This window comes from Globicephala melas, chromosome 11, assembly GCF_963455315.2.
Source record: "Globicephala melas chromosome 11, mGloMel1.2, whole genome shotgun sequence".
NCBI lineage: Eukaryota > Metazoa > Chordata > Mammalia > Artiodactyla > Delphinidae > Globicephala > Globicephala melas.
The window spans coordinates 52280520-52308000 of record NC_083324.2 but is presented as its reverse complement, the minus strand read 5'-3'; the positions used below and the strand labels follow the sequence as shown (position 1 = coordinate 52308000).

Sequence of the window (27481 nt, the reverse complement as noted above, 5' to 3'; positions counted from 1 at the left end):
GGACACACGACGACCCAAAATCTATGGATGCAGCAAAAGCAGTTCTAAGAGGGAAGTTTATAGCAATACAATCCTACCTTAAGAAACAGGAAACATCTTGAATAAACAACCTAACCTTGTACCTAAAGCAATTAGAGAAAGAAGAACAAAAAACCCCAAAGTTAGCAAAGGAAAGATCATCATAAAAATCAGATCAGAAATAAATGAAAAAGAAATGAAGGAAACGATAGCAAAGATCAATAAAACTAAAAGCTGCTTCTTTGAGAAGATAAACAAAATTGATAAACCATTAGCCAGACTCATGAAGAAAAAAAGGGAGAAGACTCAAATCAATAGAATTAGAAATGAAAAAGAAGAAGTAACAACCGACACTGCAGAAATACAAAATATCATGAGAGATTACTACAAGCAACCGTATGCCAATAAAATGGACAATCTGGAAGAAATGCACAAATTCTTAGAAATGCACAACCTGCCAAGACTGAATCAGGAAGAAACAGAAAATATGAACAGACCAATCACAAGCACTGAAATTGAAACTGTGATTAAAAATCTTCCAACAAACAAAAGCCCAGGACCAGATGGCTTCACAGGCGACTTCTATCAAACATTTAGAGAAGAGCTAACACCTATCCTTCTCAAACTCTTCCAAAATATAGCAGAGGGAGGAACACTCCCAAACTCATTCTACAAGTCCACCATCACCCTGATACCAAAACCAGACAAGGATGTCACAAAGAAAGAAAACTACAGGCCAATATCACTGATGAACATAGATGCAAAAATCCTCAACAAAATACTAGCAAACAGAATCCAACAGCACATTAAAAGGATCATACACCACGATCAAGTGGGGTTTATTCCAGGAATGCAAGGATTCTTCAATATACGCAAATCAATCAACGTGATACACCATATTAACAAATTGAAGGAGAAAAACCATATGATCATCTCAATAGATGCACAGAAAGCTTTTGACAAAATTCAACACCCATTTATGATAAAAACCTTCCAGAAAGTAGGCATAGAGGGAACTTTCCTCAACATAATAAAGGCCATATATGACAAACCCACAGCCAACATCGTCCTCAATGGTGCAAAACTGAAAGCATTTCCACTAAGATCAGGAACAAGACAAGGTTGCCCACTCTCACCACTCTTATTCAACATAGTTTTGGAAGTTTTAGCCACAGCAATCAGAGAAGAAAAGGAAATAAAAGGAATCCAAATCGGAAAAGAAGAAGTAAAGCTGTCACTGTTTGCAGATGACATGATATTATACATAGAGGATCGTAATGATGCTACCAGAAAGCTACTAGAGCTAATCAATGAATTTGGTAAAGTAGCAGGATACAAAATTAATGCACAGAAATCTCTGGCATTCCTACACACTAATGATGAAAAATCTGAAAGTGAAATCAAGAAAACACTCCCATTTACCATTGCAACAAAAAGAATAAAATATCTAGGGATAAACCTACCTAAGGAGACAAAAGACCTGTATGCAGAAAATTATAAGACACTGATGAAAGAAATTAAAGATGATACAAATAGATGGAGAGATATACCATGTTCTTGGATTGGAAGAATCAACATTATGAAAATGACTCTACTACCCAAAGCAATCTACAGATTCAATGCAATCCCTATCAAACTACCACTGGCATTTTTCACAGAACTAGAAAATTTTTTTCACAATTTGTATGGAAACACAAAAGACCCCGAATAGCCAAAGCAATCTTGAGAACAAAAAACGGAGTTGGAGGAATCAGGCTCCCTGACTTCAGATTATACTACAAAGCTACAGTAATCAAGACAGTATGGTACTGGCACAAAAACAGAAAGATAGATCAATGGAACAGGATGGAAAGCCCAAAGATAAACCCATGCACATATGGTCACCTTATGTTTGATAAAGGAGGCAGGAATGTACAGTGGAGAAAGGACAGCCTCTTCAATAAGTGGTGCTGGGAAAACTGGACAGGTGCATGTAAAAGTATGAGATTAGATCACTCCCTAACACCATACACAAAAATAAGCTCAAAATTGACTAAAGACCTAAATGTAAGGCCAGAAACTATAAAACTCTTAGAGGAAAACATAGACAGAACACTCTATGACATAAATCACAGCAAGATCCTTTTTGACCCACCTCCTAGAGAAATGGAAATAAAACCAAAAATAAACAAATGGGACCTAATGAAACTTCAAAGCTTTTGCACAGCAAAGGAAACCATAAACAAGACCAAAAGACAACCCTCAGAATGGGAGAAAATATTTGCAAATGAAGCAACTGACAAAGGATTAATCTCCAAAATTTATAAGCAGCTCATGCAGCTCAATGACAAAAAAACAAACAACCCAATCACAAAATGGGCAGAAGACCTAAATAGACATTTCTCCAAAGAAGATATACAGACTGCCAACAAACACATGAAAGAATGCTCAACATCATTAATCATTAGAGAAATGCAAATCAAAACTACAATGAGGTATCATCTCACACCAGTCAGAACGGCCATCATCAAAAAATCTAGAAACAATAAATGTTGGAGAGGGTGTGGAGAAAAGGGAACACTCTTGCCGTGCTGGTGGGACTGTGAATTGGTACAGCCACTATGGAGTACAGTATGGAGGTTCCTTAAAAACCTACAAATAGAACTACCATATGACCCAGCAATCCCACTACTGGGCATATACCCTGAGAAAATCATAATTCAAAAGAGTCATGTACCAAAATGTTCATTGCAGCTCTATTTACAATAGCCTGGAGATGGAAACAACCTAAGTGTCCATCATCAGATGAATGGATAAAGAAGATGTGGCAGGGCTTCCCTGGTGGCGCAGTGGTTGAGAGTCCGCCTGCCAATGCAGGGGACATGGGTTCGTGCCCTGGTCCGGGAAGATCCCACATGCCGTGGAGCGGCTGGGCCCATGAGCCATGGCCGCTGAGCCTGCGCGTCCGGAGGCTGTGCTGCGCTACGGGAGAAGCCACAACAGTGAGAGGCCCGTGTACCGCAAAAAAAAAAAAAGAAGAAGAAGATGTGGCACGTATATACAATGGAATATTACTCAGCCATAAAAAGAAACGAAATTGAGCTATCTGTAATGAGGTGGATAGACCTAGAGTCTGTCATACAGAGTGAAGTAAGTCAGGAAGAGAAAAACAAATACCGTATGCTAACACATATATATGGAATTTAAGGGAAAAAAACGTCATGAAGAACCTAGGGGTAAGATAGGAATAAAGACACAGACCTACTAGAGAATGGACTTGAGGATATGGGGAGGTGGAAGGGTAAGCTGTGACAAAGTGAGCGAGTGGCATGGACATATATATGCTACCAAACGTAAAATAGATACGTTTGGTATCTATAGATACGTTTGGTATCTATGCAGCCGCATAGCACAGGGAGATCAGCTCAGTGCTTTGTGATCACCTAGAGGGGTGGGATAGGGAGGGTGGGAGGGAGGGAGACGCATGGGGGAAGAGATATGGGAACATATGTATATGTATAACTGATTCACTTTGTTATAAAGCAGAAACTAACACACCATTGTAAAGCAATTATACTCCAATAAAGATGTAAAAAAAAATGCTGCTTTTCAGTGACACTTTTCTCAAAAGACAAAAATGAAAGAAGAGTTTGGACGAATTAAACCCTTTAATGTTAAGGATCTTGGCTAGGCATGTAACAGTGCTCACTGTGGCTAAGTACCACTTTCTCACAAGGCTCTCTAAGCTAATCTCTGTTTTTATCTGGTTCTAATTGTCCTTTAGGATTTCAGTTGTTTTCAATCACAATAGCTGGTGTTTGAATGATACAGATTGTCCTTAGGATTTAGAAAGTCCTTTCAGGTTGGGCCAGACAAAAACTCTTGAGCGCAGATATGGAAACTTGCCCCAGGATGCAGAACTGAAAAAGGGAGAGAAAGGCTGGGGTGTGGGGTTCCAGCAGGACTTGCACTTGGTGCTCATGTGGCCATGGCCTGGCGTTACCACCTACTGACGCCTTTTACTTCCAGTTGTGAAGGATGTCGCAGTCATCAGCCACTACAGCCACCACTGCCCTCCCACAGTGAGCCCTGAGGGAACTCAGGATGGAGTCAAAGGGCTGCCAAGCCCTCAGCCACTGAAGTCACCCTCCCCCCCCCACAGTTCACCCTGAGGGGATTCACGATGGAGAAAAGCAGGACACTGGTCCTAGATAGTTAAGGTGCATATCAAAAGAATGATTTCAGTGATCTCAGACTCTTGCATCTGCCCATACATAGAAAAGGGCTAAATTCATTAACTTGAGATGCCTGGTTTTCTTTAATTAACAGTAATCCTTCGATGTTCTGACTACCTGTTTGGTTTTTATTTATTTATTTATTTTTGGCAGCATTGGGTGTTCATTGCTGTGCACGGGCTTTCTCTAGTTGCGGCGAGGGGAGGCTACTCTTCATTGCGGTGCGCAGGCTTCTCACTGAGGTGGCTTCTCTTGTTGCGGAGCACAGGCTCTAGGTGAGCAGGCTTCAGTAGTTGTGGCTCGCGGGCCCTAGAGCACAGGCTCAGTAGTTGTGGCAAACGGGCTTAGTTTCTCCGCAGCACGTGGGATCTTCCCGGACCAGGGCTCGAACCCATGTCCCCTGTATTGGCATGCGGATTCTTATACACTGTGCCACCAGGGAAGCCCCTATTCCCCAGTCTTGGCGAGCACCATAGTGATCTTTCAAAAACCACGCAGTGGGATGTCATAAAACTTGAATTGTAGCCCTGAGTCATATCTAGGTTTTTTGTTAGGTTTTGTGGGTTTTTTTTTTTTTTTTTGCCATGTCATGCAGCTTGTGGGATCTTAGTTTCCCAACCAGGGATTGGACCCAGGCCCTCGGCAGTGGAAGCGCAGAGTCCTAACCTCTGGACCGCCAGGGAATTCCCTATTTCTAGTTTCAACTCCATTTCTTGGTTGCTGAATCAACCTGGGTATGTTTCAAGGGTACAATAGCAGAGCATTGCATTCCCTCTGGAGGAAGTGAGGAGTGATACTGATCTGAAATACCTCACAGGAAGAGGTGGCTGCTGACTATTTTTAGCACCAGAGTGACCAGTTTGTTCCCCATTTAATCCTGCATTGGGCTGGAGGCTGCCAAGGAAGCAAGGGGTTTAGAGCCACGTGAAGACCAGGAAGGCGGCCAAGTAGAAGTCCAGGGTCTCAGCTCTACAGCTCAGGATCTTTGGGCCTTAACATCACAGAGTGACCACGCCAGGGGTAAACAGACCAACACCAGAGGTTAAGGGCAGGGTCGTAAGAGTCAGATTAACCAGGATTCCTGCAAACTCACCATGTGCAATCAGGAAGACAGGGCAAATCACGTCAGCACTCTGCATCCCTGTCCCCTCCTCCATAAAGGACATTGACACAGTATCCCTTGGGACTACTTTGAAGATGAGATTCCTAGAGGATAAACCACCTGAGAACAGCAGCTGTGTCTTGGTCACAACTGTGCATTTGGCACCTGGCACTCTGCTTGACACTATATAGGTGCTCATTGAAAAATTATTGAATGAATAAATAAATGAATGATGAATGTGAAATGCTAAACAAAGAGCCTGCCTCATGGTAAATACTACTAGCATTGACTGAATGAATTACATAAAGAGCTTGGGACACGGAACACCACGGGGCTGATTTGTACAAGGGCTCACCTGGGATAAGAAATCTAAACGCAGGTGAACTGATCGGCAGTTAATGTGTCCTCTTCCCCAGTAAAGCAGTCGATCTGGGAAAGCAAGGTGAGTAAAAATGTACAAAAAAGAGCACTCTTCTCTTAGATTCAACTTTAAATATGAGAATGCAAACCATCTCCCCACACAGGCAGCTTGGGCCCTGAGGACTGAGGCCACCTGCCCCCCACACCCTTTAGAGGCTGTGTTGATTTAACTTTAGAATTCCACTGTCCTCCTCAGCATGACTACTATTCCAGAAGATTACACCGAGACAAAAGGCTAGATTGTTCAGAACAGGAACTTCCTGAAAGATACATCACCCTTCAGTGGAAACCATCAACAGATACTTTGCACCTTAAGATTCTTTGAATCCCTCAAATTCCTCGCCAGTCCTGCATAGTTGCCTCCTCATCCAGTCCTGGTCAAGGTCACAAACCGAAATCCTTATTCTAATCCCTTTCCAACTTGCCTTCCCCTGCCTTTGTGCAGGTAGCGTATGGCGAGCTATAAACTCAGCTTTGTCTTCTAGTTTGGTCCTGCTGGTGCCATTAGGGGCAGTTACATGGACAAATAGAGTCATAGAATGTAAATAGTACAAAAGCAGCCGTTAAGGTGTGTGGTCCACCAAGGATGGGCCCGTCTAGCAGGTTCTCTTACAAACAGTCATGAGGCTCTGCTCTGAGACCTCCATGCTAAGATCCTCCTTCCTGTGAGGCCCATTCTGTCTCTGTCCAGCTCTCTCTGTGACTCCCAAGAATCACGGTACTGCCTCTGGAAATACACCCAAAGACCGGTTTCTCTTCCAGGAATCAGCTGACAAGGAAACCATCAGCACTGAGTCCTTATCAGCTCTCTCTGAAGGCAGCTGCCCCACAAAGTAGAATCTAAAACATCAGAGGCCTGCTCAGAAATCTCACCTGAACCCAAGCCCTCGGCAGTGAAGGTGCAGAGTTCTAACCACTGGACCGTCCCCGTAAATGTTTTTTTTGAATGGGGAATACAAAAAGCCTGTTCCATCCTTTACAAACTCCTCAACCAAGATGAACCAAGCAGGACTTGAATCCCGGATGGTTTGAACATATTTTATTGCTGTTCTTTTGTTACAGAAGTAATACATATCTATTATTGAACATTTAGAAGATACACATTTTTTAAAGGTTACCTGTTCTTTCCCTCATCTAAATATTACCTCTGATCCTGAAGGTTTCTACATGTTTATTGGTCCTTTGTGTTTCTGCTGGTACAAATTCTCTTTTCCTATCTTGTGCTCATTTTTCTGCTAGGATATTCAGTTTTCTCTCTAAGTTATAAGAGCTCTTTTATATTAGGATATTCATCACTGATCTGTTCCATATTTTACACAATTTCCTGAAGTTTAACTGGCAATGGAGGTGAAGGATCTGGACCCTATGGGAATAGAGGAAGGTACAGCTCAGGAAATGTCCACAGAGGTGGATCCTGGGGAGCATGGGGGAATTAAAACCTGGGGGAAAGTAGGGAGAAAAGACATCAAAAAGGAAAAACCAAGAACAAAGACTAAAGTCAGAGAAGGGCAACAAAAAGAGACCAAAGGCTGTGCAAGATGGTTTCTTTCTTTTTTTTAAAAATTTTTTAAAAATTAATTTTATTTATTTATTTATTTATTGGCTGTGTTGGGTCTTCATTACTGCACGCAGGTTTTCTCTTGTTGCAGAGAGCAGGGGCTACTCTTTTTCACGGTGTACATGCTTTTATTTGTGGTGGCTTCCCTTGTTGCGGAGCACAGGCTGGTGCACGGGCTTCAGTAGTTGTGGCACATGGGCTCAGTAGTTGTGGCGCACGGGCTTACTTGCTCTGCAGCATGCGGGATCTTCCCGGACCAGGGATCGAACACATGTCCCCCGCACTGGCAGGTGGATTCTTAACCACTGCACCACCGGGTAAGTCCCAAGACGGTTTCTAAATGGATAGCCTGTCCCAAAGGACTGGGTGGGGTTCCTTTTGATTCAGCTAAATGTGATCAACTTTCCAACTTCCTCATTACTGCATGGAGAGGAGCCAAGACCACCAGGAATGGTTGCAGATGTAGGGGAGAGAGACCCTAAGACCCTAGGTAAAGCAGCAAAGTCTATTAAGTTCCTCTTCCAAACAGACACACTTAAGGCTCTCTACATCCCCCTGACACTGTCAAAGACTTCCTCCTTTATTTCAGACCCCTTAATGCTACCTCGGGAATGTCCCACCTGGAAGGCCTCCAAGCTTCCTGTAAACTCAATCCACACTGTCATGGAACCACTTGGTCCCTGTTTTAAAAAACAAAACAACAAGAACGTCTTGTTAAGTTTCAACTATCTTTAGACAATCCTGTCTACTGAATCCTGTCCTGGGCCCCTCCTGGATCTGTTTGAATCTAGGCTTCTCAGAATCACTGATGTGACACTTGGAAGGAAAGTGACTGTTTACAAAGGAGAGTTTACAGTCCTCCCTGTGTACCATGCAGAGACCAGAGCTCAGCAGGCTACCTTGTTTTTACCTGCTCCCTTCTTGCTCTGTACCTAGCCCTTCCAATTTCTGCTCTTGTAAGCAGATAAGGTCAAGGGTCCCCCGAGAAAGAGAACCAGGCATGTCTTTCTTGACATAAGAGAAGCCATTTTTGGCCTAAGACATTTTATGATCTAAGCCTGGCCAATGCTTGCCCTTGAATGGGTCTCAGTAGTAATGATCTGAAGGGAACAAAAGGACAAACTATTGTTACCAAGAAAGAAAAGTAACAACAGCAAAGATAATAAACCAGTTGTAAACTCCCAGTTCTGTTTCATGGTAAAGATTAGCGTGAAGCGCTTTCTTGAGCTATTTTACAGAATTTAACCCTACCCTCCTCGGGGGGTGCTCAACAACCATATCAACTGGAACCTAAGGGATGATGATGTTGACTTTTCCTGACCACTGTGGCTTCAATCGGCTGAAGCCTGGACTCTCGACCTTTGTCCTGATTCTATGCTGACGCCTTACTCAGCTCAAGCCCCTTCATGAGCGTGCATGTTCCCTTAGCTTAGAACTTCCCCAATTTTGCAGTTCGGGGAGACACTGCTTTGGGAAAGATCCCCAGCGTTCTCCTTATTTGCTGCAAGTAGTAAATCCTTCCTTCTCTCGATCTCTGGCTTGGTTGCGTCTTTTGGCTCGACACTCACCAAGAGGCAAACCCAGTTTCTGGATAACACTCTGAACTCAGACTGAATGGCATAGCTCTCCCTTTCCAGGCAAGCAAATACATTCAGCTTTCTCTTAGACGGGCAGTTAGTGATCTTCCTTTCTTACATTTAACATCCCATAGTTTAGTTAACTTTAAGTGATTATCTGGTTAACATAATTAATACCAAGGTATGAATGACAGGTAGCCTTTCATTTTCTCAGGAGTACTGGCATGTCAAAGGTTTTACCAACACATATTGATTTATCAATATATAATTGGTAGACCTGGGTTTATTTTTTTTGGGGGGGGGAGCAGGAGAGGGGACAAGCAGGAAGGGAAACTCCATATCTGTAAAATGGGCAGAAAGGAGTAGAGTCCCTCCCCCACCCACTCTCCCCCTTTCCCTGCAAAATACAGGTGATTCCCCTGCCTGGCATCGCCACCCCCATCACGGCAGTCCTTATCTGACCATACATTGTGATCACATCTGCTACAAACCAAAGCAGAGATGGGGTTTTTCTCAGTTTTGTCTTACCAGCATTACAAACACACACACACACACACACACACTGAGAGAGTCATAAATATTTGTTAAATGAACAAACATGCTACAGTATGCATATGTTATGATCCTTGGCTCACTAAAGTGAATCATTAATATCTTTATATGTGAAAGCGAGTTTGAAGTGTACATGTGATCTCTCTCCCTCTCAACTTTAAGGATGAGGCATATGCCCTCCACCCTGCCAGGAAACTACAGAATTCTCCTCTTGAGAAGTTAACCTGCTCTGGAGAAAAGTCATCAGGATAATGACATTTGGGAGTGCCTTACATAAAAGCCCTGCTGCCCCTCTGTTGACAAGCCCGCCCAAGCCACCTAGAGGTGCCTCACGCTTAACTATGAACAGCTCACAACACCAAATGTGTGGAAAAGCCTCTGCCGTGACAGATAACACACACAGGATAATGCAAACACAAAAGACAACGAAGGGGAAAAAAATCTATTCTTAATATGTTCAAAGAGACAAAAAAGAATAATGAGAAAGAACTCTTGGAGATGAAACCACCAACACAGCCTTTCAAAAAAAAAAAAAAAAGAAGCACCAAAAGAGCTGAAAGATAAAATCCAGAAAGTAAGAGTGGCGGCAGGACTTCAGTGAAGTACACAAATGCTAAATGATGAAAGTTGCAGACAGAAACTACAGAGAAAATAGATAGGATCTAACTCCTCAAGAAATGAGACAAGAATTGAAAAACATAATAATTCCGATGGAAAGTGCATCACCGAATTTAGAAAGACCCGTGACAGGGCCATAATCATGAAATTTCAGGACACTGGGGTTAAAAAGAGGATCCTAAAAGTTTCAGAGAAAGAAACACAGGTCGTATAGAAAGGAACAGTGTAGTAGGGAATAATCTGAGTGGCTTTAACACGGAGATACAGAAAATGGAGCAGTGTAATCAAAATAGAAATTTATTCCCAGCTCCAGCCATAGCTCAGAGGTAGAGCCCAGGGCTGGAAGGGTAGCTCAGGAATCACAGTCCAGCTTCTAGTTCTGAGTTTAGGGGGCGAACCTAGGTCCCTCCATCATGTCTGCATCCCTCTTCGGGGAAGAGGGAAAAGTGAAAGGACTTTGGACACTGATTCCTTCCAGGTTACAATCTGGAAGTGGAAAGCAGGATTTCAACTCAGTCTACTGGTCAGAACTCAAGTCATCTGTCCAGAGAGCACTGCAAGGAAGGCTAGGAAATGTGATCTCCAGCGAAGCTAGAAGTCAGGCATTTTCTTACTAAAGGAAAAAGGAAGAATGGATCCTGGAGGACACACAGAACTGAACTGTATTATTTCACACATCACTAGATACTAGTGGCCAATGAATAACATCTCCATAATTTGAGAGAAAATGATCTTTACCCAACGATGTCATACTAGTCCAATATCAAGGTGAGGTCAGAACAAAGCCATTAAAGACCTAGAAACAGAATTTTTAAGAAGTTCTTGATTGATATGCTCTACTTAACTAAGGAGTAATCCAAGAAGAAGGACATGGGATCCAAGAAGCAGGCTTAGAGAGCAAATAGGTCAGGATGGTGTAAGAGACAGAAGACAGGGCTTCCCTGGTGGCACAGTGGTTAAGAGTCCACCTGCCAGTGCAGGGGACACAGGTTCGAGCCCTGGTCCGGGAAGATCCTATATACCACGGAGCAGCTAGGCCTGTGCGCCACAGCTACTGAGCCTGCGCTCTAGAGCCCACAAGCCACAACTACTGAGCCCGCGTGTCACAGCTACTGAAGCCTGCACGCCTAGAGCCCGTGCTCCACGGCAAGAGAGGCCACCGCAATGCGAAGCCCGCGCACCACAACGAAGAGTAGCCCCCTCTCGCCGCAACTAGAGAAAGCCCGCGTGCAGCCATGAAGACCAAAAACAAACAAAAAAAAGAGACAGAAGACAGTGGGAAGGAAATCACCAGGTAAAGATAGGATCAATAAAATAGTCAATACATTTGATCATTTGGGGAAAACTACTGACAGGAATATACTTGATCCAATGGAGCAAATGATAAAACTTTAAGGATTGGTAGAAAAAAAAATGTGAGCAAAAAACCAAGGCAATTATTAAGTCCAAGGGGGAGAAAGAATACACAAGAGGAAATCTTATTGTGATACACTTCTCAGTGCTATAGCTAAATATGTTTACATGTCATAAAAAGGCAAACTAATTACTGAATCGACCCCAAACTGTGATGCAATTACAGAGCAGAGAGGATGTTGGGGAGGAAATAGGTACATGTGGAGTGGTGGAGGTGGGGTGGGCACCAGTGTTAATGAAGTAACTCCCCGTCTACTATTACAGGATATTTGAATTATACAAATCAAGAAGTAGCAGAAAACTTTATTCATAATAAGAGTGTAAAAATAATAGTGTAAAACTAAAGTGAGAATATTTTCACCCATCAAACTGGTGAAATCCCACAAGTTTGGTAATACACTCCCTCCTTTCGCAAGGCTCTGGGAAGAAGGTAAACTGGCCTATTCTCTGTGGAGAGCAATTTGACCATACCTATCAAAATTACATATGTGTGTACTCTTTGAACCAGCAATGCCACTTATGGGAATTGATCCTAGACATATATTCACGTGTGTGCAAAATAACATCTGAATATTCACTGCAGCCCTTTTTTGTAAAGGAAACATTGGGGAAAATGCAAATGTCCATCTCCTTTTAAAAAAATAAATAAATAAAGATGCTCTATTTGCTCAAATGGAGCAAATAGGGCATGATTAAATATGTTCTTTGCTGAAAAAAAGCAAGGTGCAGAGTGGTGTGTCTATGAGGTGACCATCAATGTGGTCCACCAGCACATCCAGCTCTCTGAGTCCTGGGCACAGGATACGTTTGCACTTCCCTGCCCCCTTTAAACAGTCAGATCCACGTGACATGCTTTGCTCAATGAATGGGAGCAGAAGTGACACATGTCACCTCTGGGAGGAAGCCTTTAGGGGCCTAAGAACAATTTGTTATATTCCCTGCCTCTTGCCATCACAAGCATGACACTCCCGATGGCAGAGATTCAGCTGGTTTGCAACCTTGTATGAGGAAAACGTGAGACCACCAAGGGAGGACACAGAGCATGAATGAGAAAGAAGCCGCTAAGGTGTCTGGATGGTTTGTTACTGCAACACATTCTACTTCACCCTGATTGATGAGGGGTACTATGCCACCTTTTGTGTGAAAAAAAGAAAAGGAAATATATAATGTTATTTTCTTGTATACAGGTACATATAGAAAACTAACAGTGGTGACCTGAGGAAAGTGCATTGGGTGGGAAGTAGACTGATGGGAAATAGAAGGAGAGAGACTCTTTACTGTATTTCTTTCTACATGTCTTATTTTAGGACCACATGAACATATTACTTACCGCAAAACTTTACTTTAAAAGGAAATAGTAGCATAAGAACACTATTTAGAAATATGGAAGTAAATATCAGATGAAAGACAAAAAGTAGTTGAAAGTGGTTATTTCCAGGGAGTGGAATCTAGGTGGATTGTCACTTTCCATTTAGTAGTATTTAGTACAATACACAGTTTAAAACTATGTGTATGTATTACTTTGGTTTTTAAAAATTAAGAGGAAAAAACCCATGGAGAGTGACAGTGATATTATGAGGGCTAAGCTGTACCCAACTCTGTCTTGCATGGAGAACTGACCTAAGAATAGAAAAATTTTAATTCCTCCGAAGTGCCGATCTTTTACAAATTTAATCACATCTCTTATGCTGGCAGGTCATTTACATGAAACTACAACCAATCTTGAATACAGCTGGGCATGAATGTAACACAGGCATGGTATCTGATTTCATGGTCTGGAAAAGAGGAAAACTAGAAAAGCAACAGATGTTTTGCTTTTGCCAAGAAAGGCAACTTCTGCCTCAAAACACTCCCACCCACCCAGCGACCCAAGTCAGAAATCTGCAAGTCATCCTTAACTTCCTCCCCCCTCACCCCTTCAAAGGCAACCAGAGTGATCGTCTCTAAGACAAATATGACCACATCACTTATCCGCCTAAATGCTTCAATATTCCCCCTCTGCCTTCAAAATAAAATCCCAACCCCTACAAGAGAACTCTCCATGACCTGGTCCCTGTCCTCCTGTCTGCATCATCTGTCTTTACCTCTTGCTCTATCCTCTAAGTGACTGAACTTTCAGTTCTCAAAGGAACCAAGAGCTAGGTTTCTTTTGCCTCCAAGCCTTCACATGTGCTATTCTCTCTGCCTCAGTCTTCTCCCATTTAATTACTATTCATCCTTCAGTTCAGACATCCTTCTTCCAGAAAGTCTTACCTGGTGCTCTGGGCACAGTGGGTACCACTCCCATCTGTTCCCAGAGTCCCCTGTTTCCTATCAGAGCAACATCAGGCTGGACTCTATGGAAGATATTGTTTCTTTATCTGATCTCCTTTCCAGACTAACCTTTGCTTCTTTTCTTCAACGTTGTATCCTCAGCTCCCAGCATATGGTAGGAGTTCAGTGTTGAATAAGCACACAAATAAGACTCAAATCTAGAACCAAGACCAGGTTAACATTTGATTTTTAATCAGGTGGAAACTGAATAAGTATCTCTGACTCTCTCTGGTAGGGTACAGTGCTGAGTCTGATAATTTCATCTTTAAAACTCCCAAGTTCTCCAAGTCATCCAAGGTGGCTGGTACACCAGATGTAATGAATAATAATACCCAGTGCTTCGCTAAGAGCTGGCTCCTAAATAAAGGTAGGTTATAGGACTTCCCTGGTGGTTAAGAATCCACCTGCCAATTCAGGGGACATGGGTTCAATCCTTGGTCTGGGAAGATCCCATATGCCGTGGAGCAACTAAGCCCATGCACCACAACTACTGAACCTGCGCTCTAGAGCCCTCAAGCCACAACTACTGAGCCTGCGTGCCACAACTACTGAGCCCATGTGCCACAACTACTGAGCCCATGAGCCACACCTGCTAAAGCTCGCACGCCTAGAGCCCAAGCTCCGCAACAAGAGAAGCCACCACAATGAGAAGCCTGCGCACCGCAACGAAGAGCAGCCCCCACTCGCCGCAACTAGAGAAAGCCCACGCGCAGCAACAAAGACCCAACGCAGCCAAAAATAAAATAAAATAAATAAATTTATATATTAAAAAAAAGGTTGGTTATAGTAGTATGATCTTTAAAACAAGCAACAAATCCTTACACCACCCCAGTCTAAGGGGCTGGTGAAAAGGTACATTTGGTGGATACAACCTGGTGCACAACCCTTTTGATAATTTAATACTTTGGTATGAACAGATTATAATTGACACTGGCTATTGTTGTGTCTGGAACTCTATTTGTTTTCCTCAAGCAGCGAAATCTGCCTTTCATCTATTCTGTCTCTTTTCCCCAAGGAAGTGAGATAAAAGCCCATATACATTTCCAGAATGAGACACTGTTTTCTTTGGCCAAAAATCTGTACTTTCTAATTAGACTGTCAATACCAATACTGAAGATGGGCAATTTCAGTTGAAGCCTGTCCTACGAAGAACAAATGTTACCACTGGGGGCTGTACGGTGTGTAATTAGGAAGCAGAGCAGTGATGCATGTACTGCGGGACAGAGTAGATAAAATGTTTCTCGAGGGCAACCCAAGTTTACATCTTCCCTGGAATTAGAGGAATGAATTTAACCAATACCAGCCTGTGAAAACATCTTCAGTGCCACAGAAAAATAAGGAAAAGAAAGACTCTGTGGGGAGAGTTTTCTAAAGAGCTTAATTTATTCTTTACATCCTTCATTTTGCGTTTTAATTATGTGCATAGTTTTTGGCATTGACTGGCATTTGCAATATGAAATAATGTTAAGTGGGGACGCAGGCAACAGAATAATGTGTCCGTAAGAGAAACTGGTAACAATGTCTCCTCAAGGGAGGGAACTGGGGGCTGGAAAAGGGAGGGAGAGAGAATTTCACTGTATACCCTTTCCATTCTTTTGGATTTTGAATCCTGTGAATGCAGCAGTTATTCAATAAATTAATTAATTAATCAAATTAAAATAAATAAGATGAATCAAAATAAATGAAATGCGAATAGTATATGGCAAATGGTTTATATCCTTACTTGGAAAAAAAAAATGATGATTCTCTGTCAGACTTCCAGACGAGTAAAAATGTGTTTAATTTATAAAATCCTGGGAGCTATTTCAAAATATTTTTTCGACAAACCAATGTTAACTAAATGCCTTCTCGAGCCAGCTAAAGAAGGCATGTGTGTCCCATCACGGGTAATGTCAATGTTGCCCAATTGGTTAAGGTGGTGTCGGTCAGTCTTCTCTACTGTGAAGTTTTTTATCCCCTGTAAGCAATTTGCGTGGAAACTTTGACGCTCCGTAAATATCCTGTCCCTCATCAAACTTCTACCACTATTTTGGCACCCACTGACGACTGTGGAGCACTGTTCTTCCCTCTGTGTTTACTAGTTGGCATGCTACTGTAAGCAGGAGCCCTCCCTTCTGCTAGATTGTTTACGTATTTCTTTTTCTTTTTTTTTTTTTTTTTTTTTTTTGCGGTACGCGGGCCTCTCCCGTTGCGGAGCACAGGCTCCGACGCGCAGGCTCAGCGGCCATGGCTCATGGGCCCAGCCTCTCCGCGGCGTGTGGGATCTTCCCAGACCGGGGCACGAACCCGTGTCCCCTGCATCGGCAGGCGGACTCTCAACCACTGCGCCACCAGGGAAGCCCTGTTTACGTATTTCTTTAAATCACCATAGACCCATGAATTTTTAGTTCATTCAAAGGGTTTAAGCCCATTACTATCATTATTTATTTATTTTTAGTTATATATTATTTATTTACTTATTAGTTTTTTAAGTTGAAGTACATTGATTTACAACATTGTGTTAGTTTCAGTTGTACAGAAAACTGATTCAGTTATACATGTATATGTATATTCTTCTTCAGATTCTTTTCCATTAAAGGTTATTACAAGATATTGAATACAGTTCCCTGTGCTATACTGTAAATTCTTGTTATTTATCATTATTTACTTTAATGCTTGTGTTGACACAGATTTTGCAATTCTCCCCTCTCTCATATTTGTTCACTATTCACTATTCTACAGCTCTTTCTGTTCCTTAAACACGGAGGCTATTTCCTGCCTCAGGGCCTTTGCACTGGCTACTCCCCCTCCCTGGAGTGCGGGCTCCTTTGATTCACTCAGGTTTCCCTGCTCAGAGTCCTTCTCCGATCATCTCATCTAATTTAAGGCTAATCCCTCTCTCCCTCTCCTACTTTCCCTCTCATTCTCCTCTTCTGTGTTTTCAACCTCCTCCTCTCTACTGGTTCCTTCTAGGAATATTTCAACATGTTCTAGCCTTTCCCACATAATTTAAAGGGAAAAAAAAGCCCTATGAATTCTTCCCTTTCCCCTTCGGTTTCGCCGTCCCTCCCCACACATCCCTAGCCCTCATCTTCTGCTGACAGCCAAACTTCTAGAAAGCAGAGTCTACACTCTCTCAAGCGCTATTTCTTTGCTTTCCATTTATGCCTCCACCCACCAAAATCTCTGCCCAGAACTGAAACTGAAGTCTTCTCACCAGGCCCACCAACAACAAGGGCAGTGGTTAGCCCATACCAGACCTTTCCAGTGTGGACTGGAAAAAGGTATCCCTTCCTCAAGATACTTGCTTCCCTCTGTCAGAAAATGGTCCTCTCAAGCACACCAATCTGCAATGTCCACAATGTGCGTGGCGCCCACTGGCCTTGTGCAGTGTGCTACCTGCACGACCATACTTTGCTGGCAGCCTTCTTTCTGCTAGCTTGAAAGATGCACTCTGGTCTCATCTTGTCTGACCACTCTCAAACTCCCCTGTGACCACCCCTCCTTCTGGAAATGTGGTCTTCCTTTGCAACCATAACACCACACTCTGCATGCCTGCTGCTCCTTTCTCATCCTCTCAGGCTCTTAAATGTTAAGTCCATTTCAGAGTCCTGTCCTGGTTTGTCTTCCTTTGATGCTTGACCCATCTCTGTGAGTGATGTCAAGCACTTTCACTCAACATTTATTGAGTGTCTACTCTGTGCCTGGCAGTGTCCTAGACACTGACCCCTTGGGATTTCCAAGTACGTGCTGATGATCTGCAAATGTGTCTCTAACTGCCTCCCTGAAATCTGCACATGGAATCCAAATGGACTCCTGAGACTTAACTTCTCCAGAACTGAGCTCATCACCCTTCTCTCCAGATCAATTCCTCTTCCTGTTTTAGCAAATGATACTCATTCAGTTGCCGAAGCCTGAAAGCTGGAGCCGTCCTAGACTCCTTCCTCTCTCTGCCCCCAAGAAAGTAGTAGGTCTTATTTTTCTACTTCCTAGATATGTCTCAGTTTCACCCATGTCTCCCCATCGCCATCACCACCACACCAGCCTCCGTCCTATCTAAGCCAGTATCACCTCTCATGTAGAATAAACACTGCATCACAGATGTAGAAAACAAACTTATGGTTACCAAGGGGGGGAAGAGGGGAGAGGGATAAATTGGGAGATTGGGATTGACATATATACACTACTATATATAAAACAGATAACTAGGGAATATCCTGGTGGTCCAGTGATTAGGACTTGATGCTTTCACTGCTGAGGGCCCGGATTCAATCCCTGGTCGGGGAACTAAGATCCTGCATGCCGCATGGTGTGGCCAATAGATAAATAAATAAATAAATAAATAAATAAAACAGATAACTGATAAGGACCTATTGTACAGCACCGGGAACTCTACTCAGTACTCCGTAATGACCTATATGGGAAAAGAATCTAAAAAGGAGTGTGTATATATGTATAACTGAATCACTTTCCTGCACACCTGAAACTAACACAACACTGTAAATCAACTATACTCCAATAAAAATTAATTTAAAAAAAAAAAGAATAAACACTGCAGCAGGCTCCCACCTGGCCTCTGTCTCCTGGCCCTGACAATGTCAAGCTCCTCCTTTAAACCCTACAATGGCTTCTTCTGCCCTCAGGATTTAAGTTCTAATTCTTTGATATCATTTATAAGGCCAATCATGATCAGGCAGTTCCTCTACCTCCCTACCTTCATTTCTCTCCATTTACCCTGCGCCTCATACTCTTTCCCTTATTCCTTCTCCCTTCCAACCATACTGAGCTCCTTTTAGTTCCTGAGCATGTCATCTGTCTCTGAATCTTAGCTGATACTCTTCCCTCTGCCTGGAAGAGCTCCTTTGTGTGCCGACCTGCCGCCAGCCCTTCACCTTGCCAACAGCACCTTTTTCTTCAGGCTTCAACAAAGATCTTACTTTATTTAAGAAGCCTTCCGTGAGCCCCCAAATCTGGGACAGAGGCTTTTTTTCTGGGCTGCCATAGTAAATTACACTGTAGGGTAATTACCTGTCAGCTGGCCCTGTATCTCCCGCTAAATGTATGTAAGAGGCGAGGGACCTTGCCTCTCGTTTCATACTTCATCCCTGGGACCTAGCACCGCAACTGGCACACAGCAGGTGCTCAGTAAATACACACTGAATGAATGAGTAGTCAGATGAGTGTAAGATACAGAATCCCCAATTCCTGGCTCTGACTCCCCATGGGAACTTCGGGAAGTCTTTTTTAGTCTTGCTGTATCTCTTGTCCTCACTTATAATATGAAAATACACTACAGATTGTGGCAGTTTTAAAACCTGGCCCCCAACTTCTCTGACATTGTCTTACTGAGAGGTGAGGCCTATGTCCCCTCCCCTAGAATTTGGCCTCTGTGATTTCTTGACCAAAAGATCACATGACAGAAGTGATGCTGTGATTAATTTAGGGGTTCAAGTCTTAAGAAACTGGCAACTTTTGTTTCCTTTCCCTTGAGATGTTTGCTGGTAGGATGCAGGCACAAGGGGAAGCAGCTTTTGGGGAGGCCCACCCACGTGGAGAACACTCAGGCCTGCAGCCCACCAGCCAGCAGTGGGCACCGACTTGCCAGCGTGCGAATGAGCCAGCTTGGAAGTGGATCCTCCAGCCCCCTTTGACCGTGCACCCCATGTGGAGAGCGCCTCCCCCTCTGATTCTGCAGCTAAAGAAATGAATGTGGTTGCTTGGAGATCTAACCTTGGGATGCTTTGTTAAACAACAAGAAATAACCAGGCGGATGCTGAGACCTGCAAGTGGAGTGTTGCTGCCACCTGACATGCAGCATTGGCTTTGGGACCGGGTAGCAGGCAGGAGTCGAAAGGCCCTGGGAGGGTGTTAGGGACAGGGTAGGAGGCTGGTGGTGAGGGCTTAAGAGAACGAAGGAAAATGTTAGCTGGAGCCAAGAGAGTAAAGGAGACTCCAGTTATATAGGAAAGTTTGGAATAGTGTTGCTGTGCCTCCTGTAATGCAGAAAATCAGAAGTGTGCTGCGTGAACTCAATGACCTGGCTAAGGAGATTGCTAGGCTGAGTTTCTAAAGGGCTGCCTGGCTTCTCCTCGCTGCCTGGTGAGTTTTTACCAAGATACATGCATACCCCAGTTATGTTGTCAGGTGCTGTCTCCACGCACCGAATCGTATACACCCTGGGACTTCTCCAGGTCCCTCAAGAGTTCACACGTCCAATGAGATGGGCTAACTTGTCGTCCTCCAAGTTGTTTAACCCTCTTCTGGGTGACCCACAGGAGGCCAACCTCGGCAGCCCTGCTATCTTAGCTGACCAGGAGGGGGACTGGCAGAGGACCAGCCATCTCAGCACTGAATTGTCTCACTCCTCTGTCCTGGAGCTTCTCCCCTCCCCCACGACCTTCATTAAATCAATACACAAAAATGTTTATAATATATGTAAAAATGTAAAGCATAACCAACCTTCCTCTCCACTAGAACCACAATCCTGTATTTTGTGTTTCCTTCCTTCTTTTCCCTTACAGGTATACTATGTATGTATATATCCCTGTTGATACATGTAATTTTGCATGATCTTTGTAGCCAGTCTAGAAAATAAATGACTACTCACTATGTCCATCCTGGCACAATATGTCATGCATCTCCGCTGATTGATAAATCCTGTATGATGTTGGGCAGAATGGGTCCACAGAACATCCAAGCAGTTCATTTTCATGCAGGTGCAGCTGCAGCATTGCGGAATGGGAGCGTCCATATAAAGAACAAATCTTTTAGGCAAAGGCTAAAAGTGAGCCGATCAGTTGGTGTGAATCTTGGCAAAGTATGTTGACTCCTCAAGTACATGAGTTCATTACTTAATTAGACAAACCTGTTTGGTAACACAAATGGCAAGGGGGAAAAAATGAATAAAGCTTGGATAGCCCATCCTCCACATCATTCCCGCTTTGGTATCTTTCCTGGCAAATAACTGAGAGCTAACCACCAGTGAGGAGTGGAGGGCATGCTCTGTCTCACTCATTCTAAGTAGTTCCTTGCCTAAGTATCACAAGTAACAGAGATAAATTTTTCATACAATGTAGAAGTGAAAACAAAAATAACAGTTAATCCTCTGGGCATCAAACTAATAAGCCTAGTATTTTTCTAGGTACTACAGTATTTGTTTCCTCAGCCAGTCTCCACTGATATTTTAGTTCTCTGGTTCTCAATCTTGAGTCCTTTTGCAATCACACCTTGAACTTTAAAAAATTTGAATGTTTTGTATCCCATTCCGGGAGATTCTGATGCAATTGGTCTGGGGTGCTGACTGGGCGTGGGGATTTTGAAAAGCTCCGGAGACTCAGAGCTGCAGCGGAGTTTCAGAAACCCTGGTTCACACCGCTTTGTCCTCCTCCTCAGGGTCCAGCGTGGCGCCTGGTGGAAAGTGATGCTCACAATGGATACACAGCGTCCCGTTTCTCAGGAAGGAGGGAAGCGTGGTCTCAGAACCGCAAACCTCCTGGTGTCCTGGGGCGAAGACCATGAGGAGGCCAGTCCTGCCAAGCCGCGGGCGACGCCGCCCGTGTCTAGGTCTCCCCCTCCCTAGAGCGCAGGTACTGTCCGGCCAAGTCCCAAAGGCCTCAGAAGATACACGGCCACCGCGAAGTTCGGCGGTGCCAGGTGGTTTCTTGTTTCCACAAGAGAGGCGGAAGCTGAAGAGGATGGGGTGGCCACTTCGAGCTCTGGACCAAGCCTGGTTGACTTCAGAGTCAATCCAGGCTCCTCTCTCGGCTCCAAATTGCAGCCCCGGCAGCTCTTCCCGAGAGGGTCGGAGTGGGGGGCACCTAGGCCAGCCGGGTCAGAACTGCTCCGCGGGGAGGCTAGTGCAGCCCCCGGCGCCCGGAGAGCGCGTCAGGTCGCAACCGCCCGGGGAAGCAAGGGGCGCGGCGGGAGCGTCGATCCAGGGGGCGCGGACTACAAGTCCCGACAGGCCTCGGGCAGGGCTGGGCGGTGCCGGAGCGGGGCCAGGGGCCAGCCGGGCCCGGGCGTGCGCGGTGGTTCTCGGGAGTGGCGGGGCGGGTCCTCCCGGCTGTCAGCTGTAGCCCTGTGCGCTCGGGCGGGGGTGGTAGCGGCCATTGGCCGACAGGCGGGAGGGGCGGGCTGCTGCGAGCCTCAGCTGGTTCAGGCCGAGCGGGAGGAGGCGGAGGCGGAGCGGGCGGCCGGCCAGGGAGGCGCGCGCCGGTCTGCTGCGTTCCGGCCTGGCCATGGCAGCGGCGCCCCTGAAAGTGTGCATCGTGGGCTCGGGGAACTGGTGAGCGACGGCGGGCCGGCGGCGCGGGCTGCGCCTGCGGGAAGCCCCTCTGCCGGACGTCCGAGGGCGCACGTCCCCGCCACGGCGTGGGCACCGGGCACCGCGCGTGGGGAGGCGGGGCGGGCGGCCTCGCGGCCGGGCTGGGCACCGCGCGTCCGGGGAGGCCGCGCTGAGGCACTGGGCTGGGAGGCCCTGGGCCCGTGTGCTCGCGGGGGCGACGCGGAGAGAGGGGCGGCGCACCGGCGGGCACCTGTCTGCGCTCGCGGCACTTCGCGGCGGGCGCACGGAGGCCACCTGCTCGCCATGCCCGGGGGGTTTGCGCAACATCCTCAGGGCGTTCTTCATTTCTCCTGGGCACATCGCCTGGGTCGAGGAGATGGAGGAGGCTCGAGCGTTCTTGCTGGGGTTTCCGAATCGAGGAAACCGAGGCAGAGGGGACTGAAGGGCGCCTGCTATCCAGGTCGAGGGCGGGGCCGGCTCTGCCCTTCCAAGTGCGGGTCCCGCTCCGGCTTCTGTGAAGTCTAGTATCTTAATAAAGTATCGGGAAGAAAATCCAAGTTCCTACAGGCCGGGCTCCCCCAGTAGCTCAGGGACTTTGGGAATTCTCCTTTGGGGGGGTGTTTGCGCAGCTTTGCTTCTCCGATAGGCTTTGACTTTAGCGTTTATAAAGCACTTTGTGCCAGGCGTTCTTGTAAGCGCTTTAAATGTCAGCTCTTTTAGTTACTTTTCTGAAACTTACACAGTGGGATTATTTGGTGTGTTTGGGTTACTGTAGAGGAAAGTGGACCGGGGGAGAGGAGGCAGAATATGGTATAGCATCTGATATTTTCAGTCTTTTTTCCACAGCTGCGCCCTATTTTTCCCACATCCGAGGGACTAGTATAGAATAGTTCAGAGTGATGTCCTTAAAGTCCTTGTGTTTTTTGGTGGCCGGACACTTACCACTGTTCAGGCTTCTAGGAGTCCTGCAGCAATTGGTACTAGTTACTTGGTCTCCGTCTTTAAGACTTGGCCCAGAAAGTACTTCTTGCAGGAAACCTTATCTGATTCTCCACTTTTCCATCCCAGCAAGGTGAGGGCCCTCTCCTCTGTTGCTGACATCTGTCATTGCAAGGTGATGATTTATTTGATTATCTGTTTCCACTCCTCCCCTCCCAGCTCTTGAGAACAGCATCTACCTTAGTGCCGGGCATATGCTAAGTAAATACTAAATGAATGTCTAAAAACTAACTTTTTAATGTAAAAATGTAATTGTATATGATTTGGCAATAATTCACATTGTTTAAAAGGTACCAAAAACCCCACAAAAAACACAGTGAAACATCTCTCATTCACTCTTGTCTCCCAAGGTATCTCCTGGAAGAAAACCACTGTTATCAGTTTCTTCTGTTCTTTCTGGAAGAATTCTACCAGATGCAAGCGAATGTTTACATATGTTCTTTTATCTCTCTGCCCTGCAAATACTAGGATATTATGCACTTTTCTGTAAACTTTTTTTTTCAACCAACAACAGAATGTTCTGTCCCACATGTAATGGAGTTGGTACCTGCCCACTGCAGAGCTTCGTATGGACTTTCAGCTGGACTTTGCCAGTTCTGATCCCAAGGTCACTTGAGTGAAATGTCAGCTACCTTGTGGGCCGTGAGACTGAAAAAGTGCCCATTCAGCGCATGTTCTTTAACATTAGTTTCCTCTTCTGTAAGAGGCCACAGAACCACAGATGACAGCACCTCTTCCTCCTTTGCAAGGTGCAGAAGTGGCATGGCTGGGCTACGCCAGATATGGGCCTGAAACAAGAGTTGTGAAGTGACCCTCCTGGGGCCCTGCCCCTCCGTCCCCCCTCCCCCCGCTGGCCCCATGCCCCCGGCTTCCCGCAGCTTCTCTCTGATGTACTTGACTTTTTCTTGGCTCACTCCAGCCCAAGGAAATGGAGTAGAACTTGGCTAGTGACACTGGAGCAGAGCAATTGAGAAATGTGCCGATGGTCTGGGCTGGCTGCCGGTTCTGTTAATGATGGGATCAGACTGGAACAGTCATTGGCTTCCTTGTCGCTGCCCTGGGTGCAGAGCCATGCTAGTCCTAGAGAGAGGCTCACGACCTCCCCAGAGAGATTCAGGAACTTAGGGACAGAAAAGGACACAGAGAGGCTGCCCAGGGGCCCACTGAGTGTTCAGCTCTGGTCAAAGACATTTGACTGTCTGCTCCATGCAGATATGGTGGTTTTTCCAGGGATAGGAACACAAGTGGACACCATCTCTTCCTTCACGTCACAGATAGATAAGGATATGGAAGATAAATTCAAAAGAAGTACAAAGTTGAATGAAATATCTGTCACAAGATTAGACATTTTAGATTGTTTCTTTGGTTTCTGTTCTGAATTTTTTTTTTTTTTTCCTCACGTGGCATGCAAGATCTTAGTTCCCCAATCAGGGATTGAACCCGTGTCCCCTGCAGTGGAAGCACGGAATCTTAACCACTGGACTGCCAAGGAAGTCCAAGAGTAGATGTTTTAAATAGTGTTTTTAGTAATGTTTCTTAAAATGTGTCCAAAGACAACTTGCATCAGAATTAGCACTGAAGCTAGACTTGCTGAATCATATTCCCTGAGAGTGAAACAGATTTTTCCCTAAGAGATTTTAGCCTTCTGCTGATTTTAAAACAGGTTACCAAAAGACGGACCCTTCCAGATGCTCAGGAATAGGAACTTACTTAAGCAGTGTTTACATTTGGGACTTTTTTTTAAAAGAAATTTATTTATTTATTTGCTGTGTTGGGTCTTTGTTGCTGCGCCCGGCCTTTGGTTGCAGAGAGCGGGGGCTACTCTTTGTTGCGGTGCATGGACTTCTCGTGGTGGCTTCTCTTGTTGTGGAGCACGGGTTCTAGGCACGCGGTTCAGTAGTTGTTGCGCACAGGCTTAGTTGCTCCGTGGCATGTGGGATCATCCCGAACCAGGGATCTTATCCGTGTCCCCTGCATTGGCAGGCGGATTCTTAACCACTGCGCCACCAGGGAAGTCCCTACATTTGGGACTTTGAAGCAGCTCAGAATGCTTATGGAAATAATGATGTTACATCTGTAGCTAAAAGGTGGGTCTAAAGCTCACATTGGTGCGTCCCCCAATGTAAATAATCATCAGTTGCTATGCAGATACTTGAAGACTGACGGGCCTGTCCCGCCCTCCCTCACCTCTTTTCCTCTAGACGGTGGGAGAGAGGAGGCCAAGGGGGCCTCTTGCATCCAGCTGAGCCCTGTTGTGCTGCCCCCTGTGAGGATGCAGGGAGGTGCTTCCTAAGCGGCATGGCTTTTCTTGGTCCTGGTGACTCACAATAGCAACAGAAAGGAAAAAACAAGCTTCTTAGGTTCCTCCGAAGATGAAACAAAGTTCCTTCACCAGAACCTTGGGAAGGGCACCCAGACACAGTGCAAGATGCAGCTCTAGAACTAAAACCTCAGGGTTGTATTTGCAGTCTAAGTCCAGAAACACCCCACACCTCCTTGGGAGGCTGGGTCAGGCAGCGGTGGAAGGAGGCACTCGGGATTCCTACCCCCTGGGTTTCTGGCCCCATCAAGTTCTAGGTCCTTGAGCAAACTGCTTCTCTCCAAGAATCATTGCTCCTGACATGGGTACTTGCTGTCTAGGATCATGGTGAGGATGAAATGAGATGATCTGAGAGAATGCAAAGTGACTAGCACCCAGCAGTTGTCAGCTAATGAAAAAATGCTGTCTGTGTTAGTTCCATCATCCTTGACCAGAGCCATCACAAAACAGACCTTTTCAAGGTCAGTGGTCAATAAAGTGGAATTAAAACCCAGATCCTTCTAACTCCAATGTCCATGTTTCTATAAATTCTTAGCATTTTCAGTGAGAAGTGTACTTTTACCAATGCCAATCACAAAATGCTAAGGAATAGAGGCAGAAGAAGGGAGAAGATAAAAGAGCAGGAGGTGTTTCCAGGAGTTATCTTTTGCCCTTGTTTTCAGTGCAGCTTGACTCCTGGGACTGAAAGTCAGGGAGAGCTTTGGCCTACTTTGCACCGATGAGTGAAGCTGGACATGTGGCTGACCCTTTTTGTCCTGTTGGAAACATCTGAATGCAGCCTGGCAGCTCTTCATCCCCCAGTGTCATCGTTTTTGACTGTGCTGCTCAGTGCCTGTGATGATTCTTGCTCTACCCCCACGTGGAGAGCTCGAAACAGTTTAGGCATCTGCGTGTTAGCTCCTCTGAGGTCAGAACGACCCCTTCCTGGTCCACAGGCGACGCTGACACACCTCTACTGTGGAAGCTGGAGGGAGAGGTAGTGGCGGTTCGGGCTGACCTGGGAGGAGACCCATTTCCCTCAGGAGCCAGGCTGAGGACACCTGCCAGGCTGATCCGCACACCTGTTTCTGTTGTTGTGCAGTGTATACATCACAGCTATATTGGGGATGAGTCTGATTTTCATATCTTAGCCCTCTTTCACCTCTTTCATCATTCTTCACTTCCTCCCCTCCCTTAAGGGGGATAATCATAACAGTTACCACTTAGGGTCATTTTCTGTGTCTGAGATGTGCATTATTTCATTTAAATCTCATAACAAGTCTATGCGGTACTACTATTATTCCTATTTTAGGTGACAAAACTGAGATTAGAAAACTTTTCAAGGTCAGTGGTTAATAAGGTGGAGTTGAAACCCAGATCTCTCTAACTCCAATGTCCGTGTTTCTATAAATTCTTATCATTTTTAATGAGAAGCATACTTTTACCTGAGAACAAATCCCATCATCACAAAAATATTGAGTAGCTTACCCTCCCAAAAATGTCTAGTATAACAATATTCCACTTAAGAAAAATCAAATTGAAATGAGGTCTTAAAAATCATCCTGGAGAGACTTCCCTGGCAGTCCAGTGTGTAGGACTCTGTGCTTTCACTGCTTGCGGCACGGGTTCGATCCCTGGTTGGGAAACTAAGATCCTGCGTGCCTTGCAGTGTGGCCAAAAAAAAAAAAAAAAAAAAATCATCCTGTTCAGTTTCCCTCCAAAGGAGGCATCCCATTTCTTGTAGACATGACATGATCATAGTTTACTGTTTTTAAGGCACCTGATCTTAAAATTAATCTAGTAAATTAATTATTAGAAAAGTCTTATATTTGAGAGGAGAATCTGTCACCTCCAGCTTCTACCCATTAGTCTGTGAGCAGCGCTGAGGCGAGCCTACTCTTTTTTTTTTTTTTTTTTTCTGGCTGCGTTGGGTCTTTGTTGCTGTGTGGGGGCTTTCTCCACTTGCGGCAAGTGGGGACCACTCTTCGCTGCAGTGGCAGGCCTCTCATTGTGGTGGCTTCTCTTGTTGCGGAGCACAGGCTCCAGGCACGTGGGCTTCAGTAGCTGTGGCTTGCGAGCTCTAGAGTGCAGGCTCAGTAGTTGTGGCGCATGGGCTCAGTCCCTCCATGGCATGT

At 45.2% G+C, this 27481-nt stretch overlaps 2 protein-coding genes across 8 annotated transcripts in view; one reads left to right on the top strand and one right to left on the bottom strand.

The window, feature by feature from the left end:
* Positions 1-21297, bottom strand: part of OSBPL10 (oxysterol binding protein like 10) — a 375388-nt gene extending 354091 nt beyond the window's left edge. For 2 of the 4 annotated variants that reach the window (XM_060307431.1, XM_060307432.1), the window contains exon 1: positions 20372-21297. In XM_060307431.1, the coding sequence (XP_060163414.1) occupies positions 20372-20495 (124 nt within the window). In that variant the 5' untranslated portion in view covers positions 20496-21297. The remainder of the gene's footprint in view (positions 1-20371) is intronic. The other 2 variants (XM_060307436.1, XM_030830040.2) reach the window with 2 other exon arrangements.
* A 565-nt stretch (positions 21298-21862) lies between these two features.
* Positions 21863-27481, top strand: part of GPD1L (glycerol-3-phosphate dehydrogenase 1 like) — a 57034-nt gene continuing 51415 nt past the window's right edge. For 3 of the 4 annotated variants that reach the window (XM_030830044.3, XM_030830042.3, XM_060308003.2), the window contains exon 1: positions 21863-22048. In XM_030830044.3, the coding sequence (XP_030685904.1) occupies positions 22002-22048 (47 nt within the window). In that variant the 5' untranslated portion in view covers positions 21863-22001. The remainder of the gene's footprint in view (positions 22049-27481) is intronic. The other variant, XM_030830043.3, reaches the window with a different exon arrangement.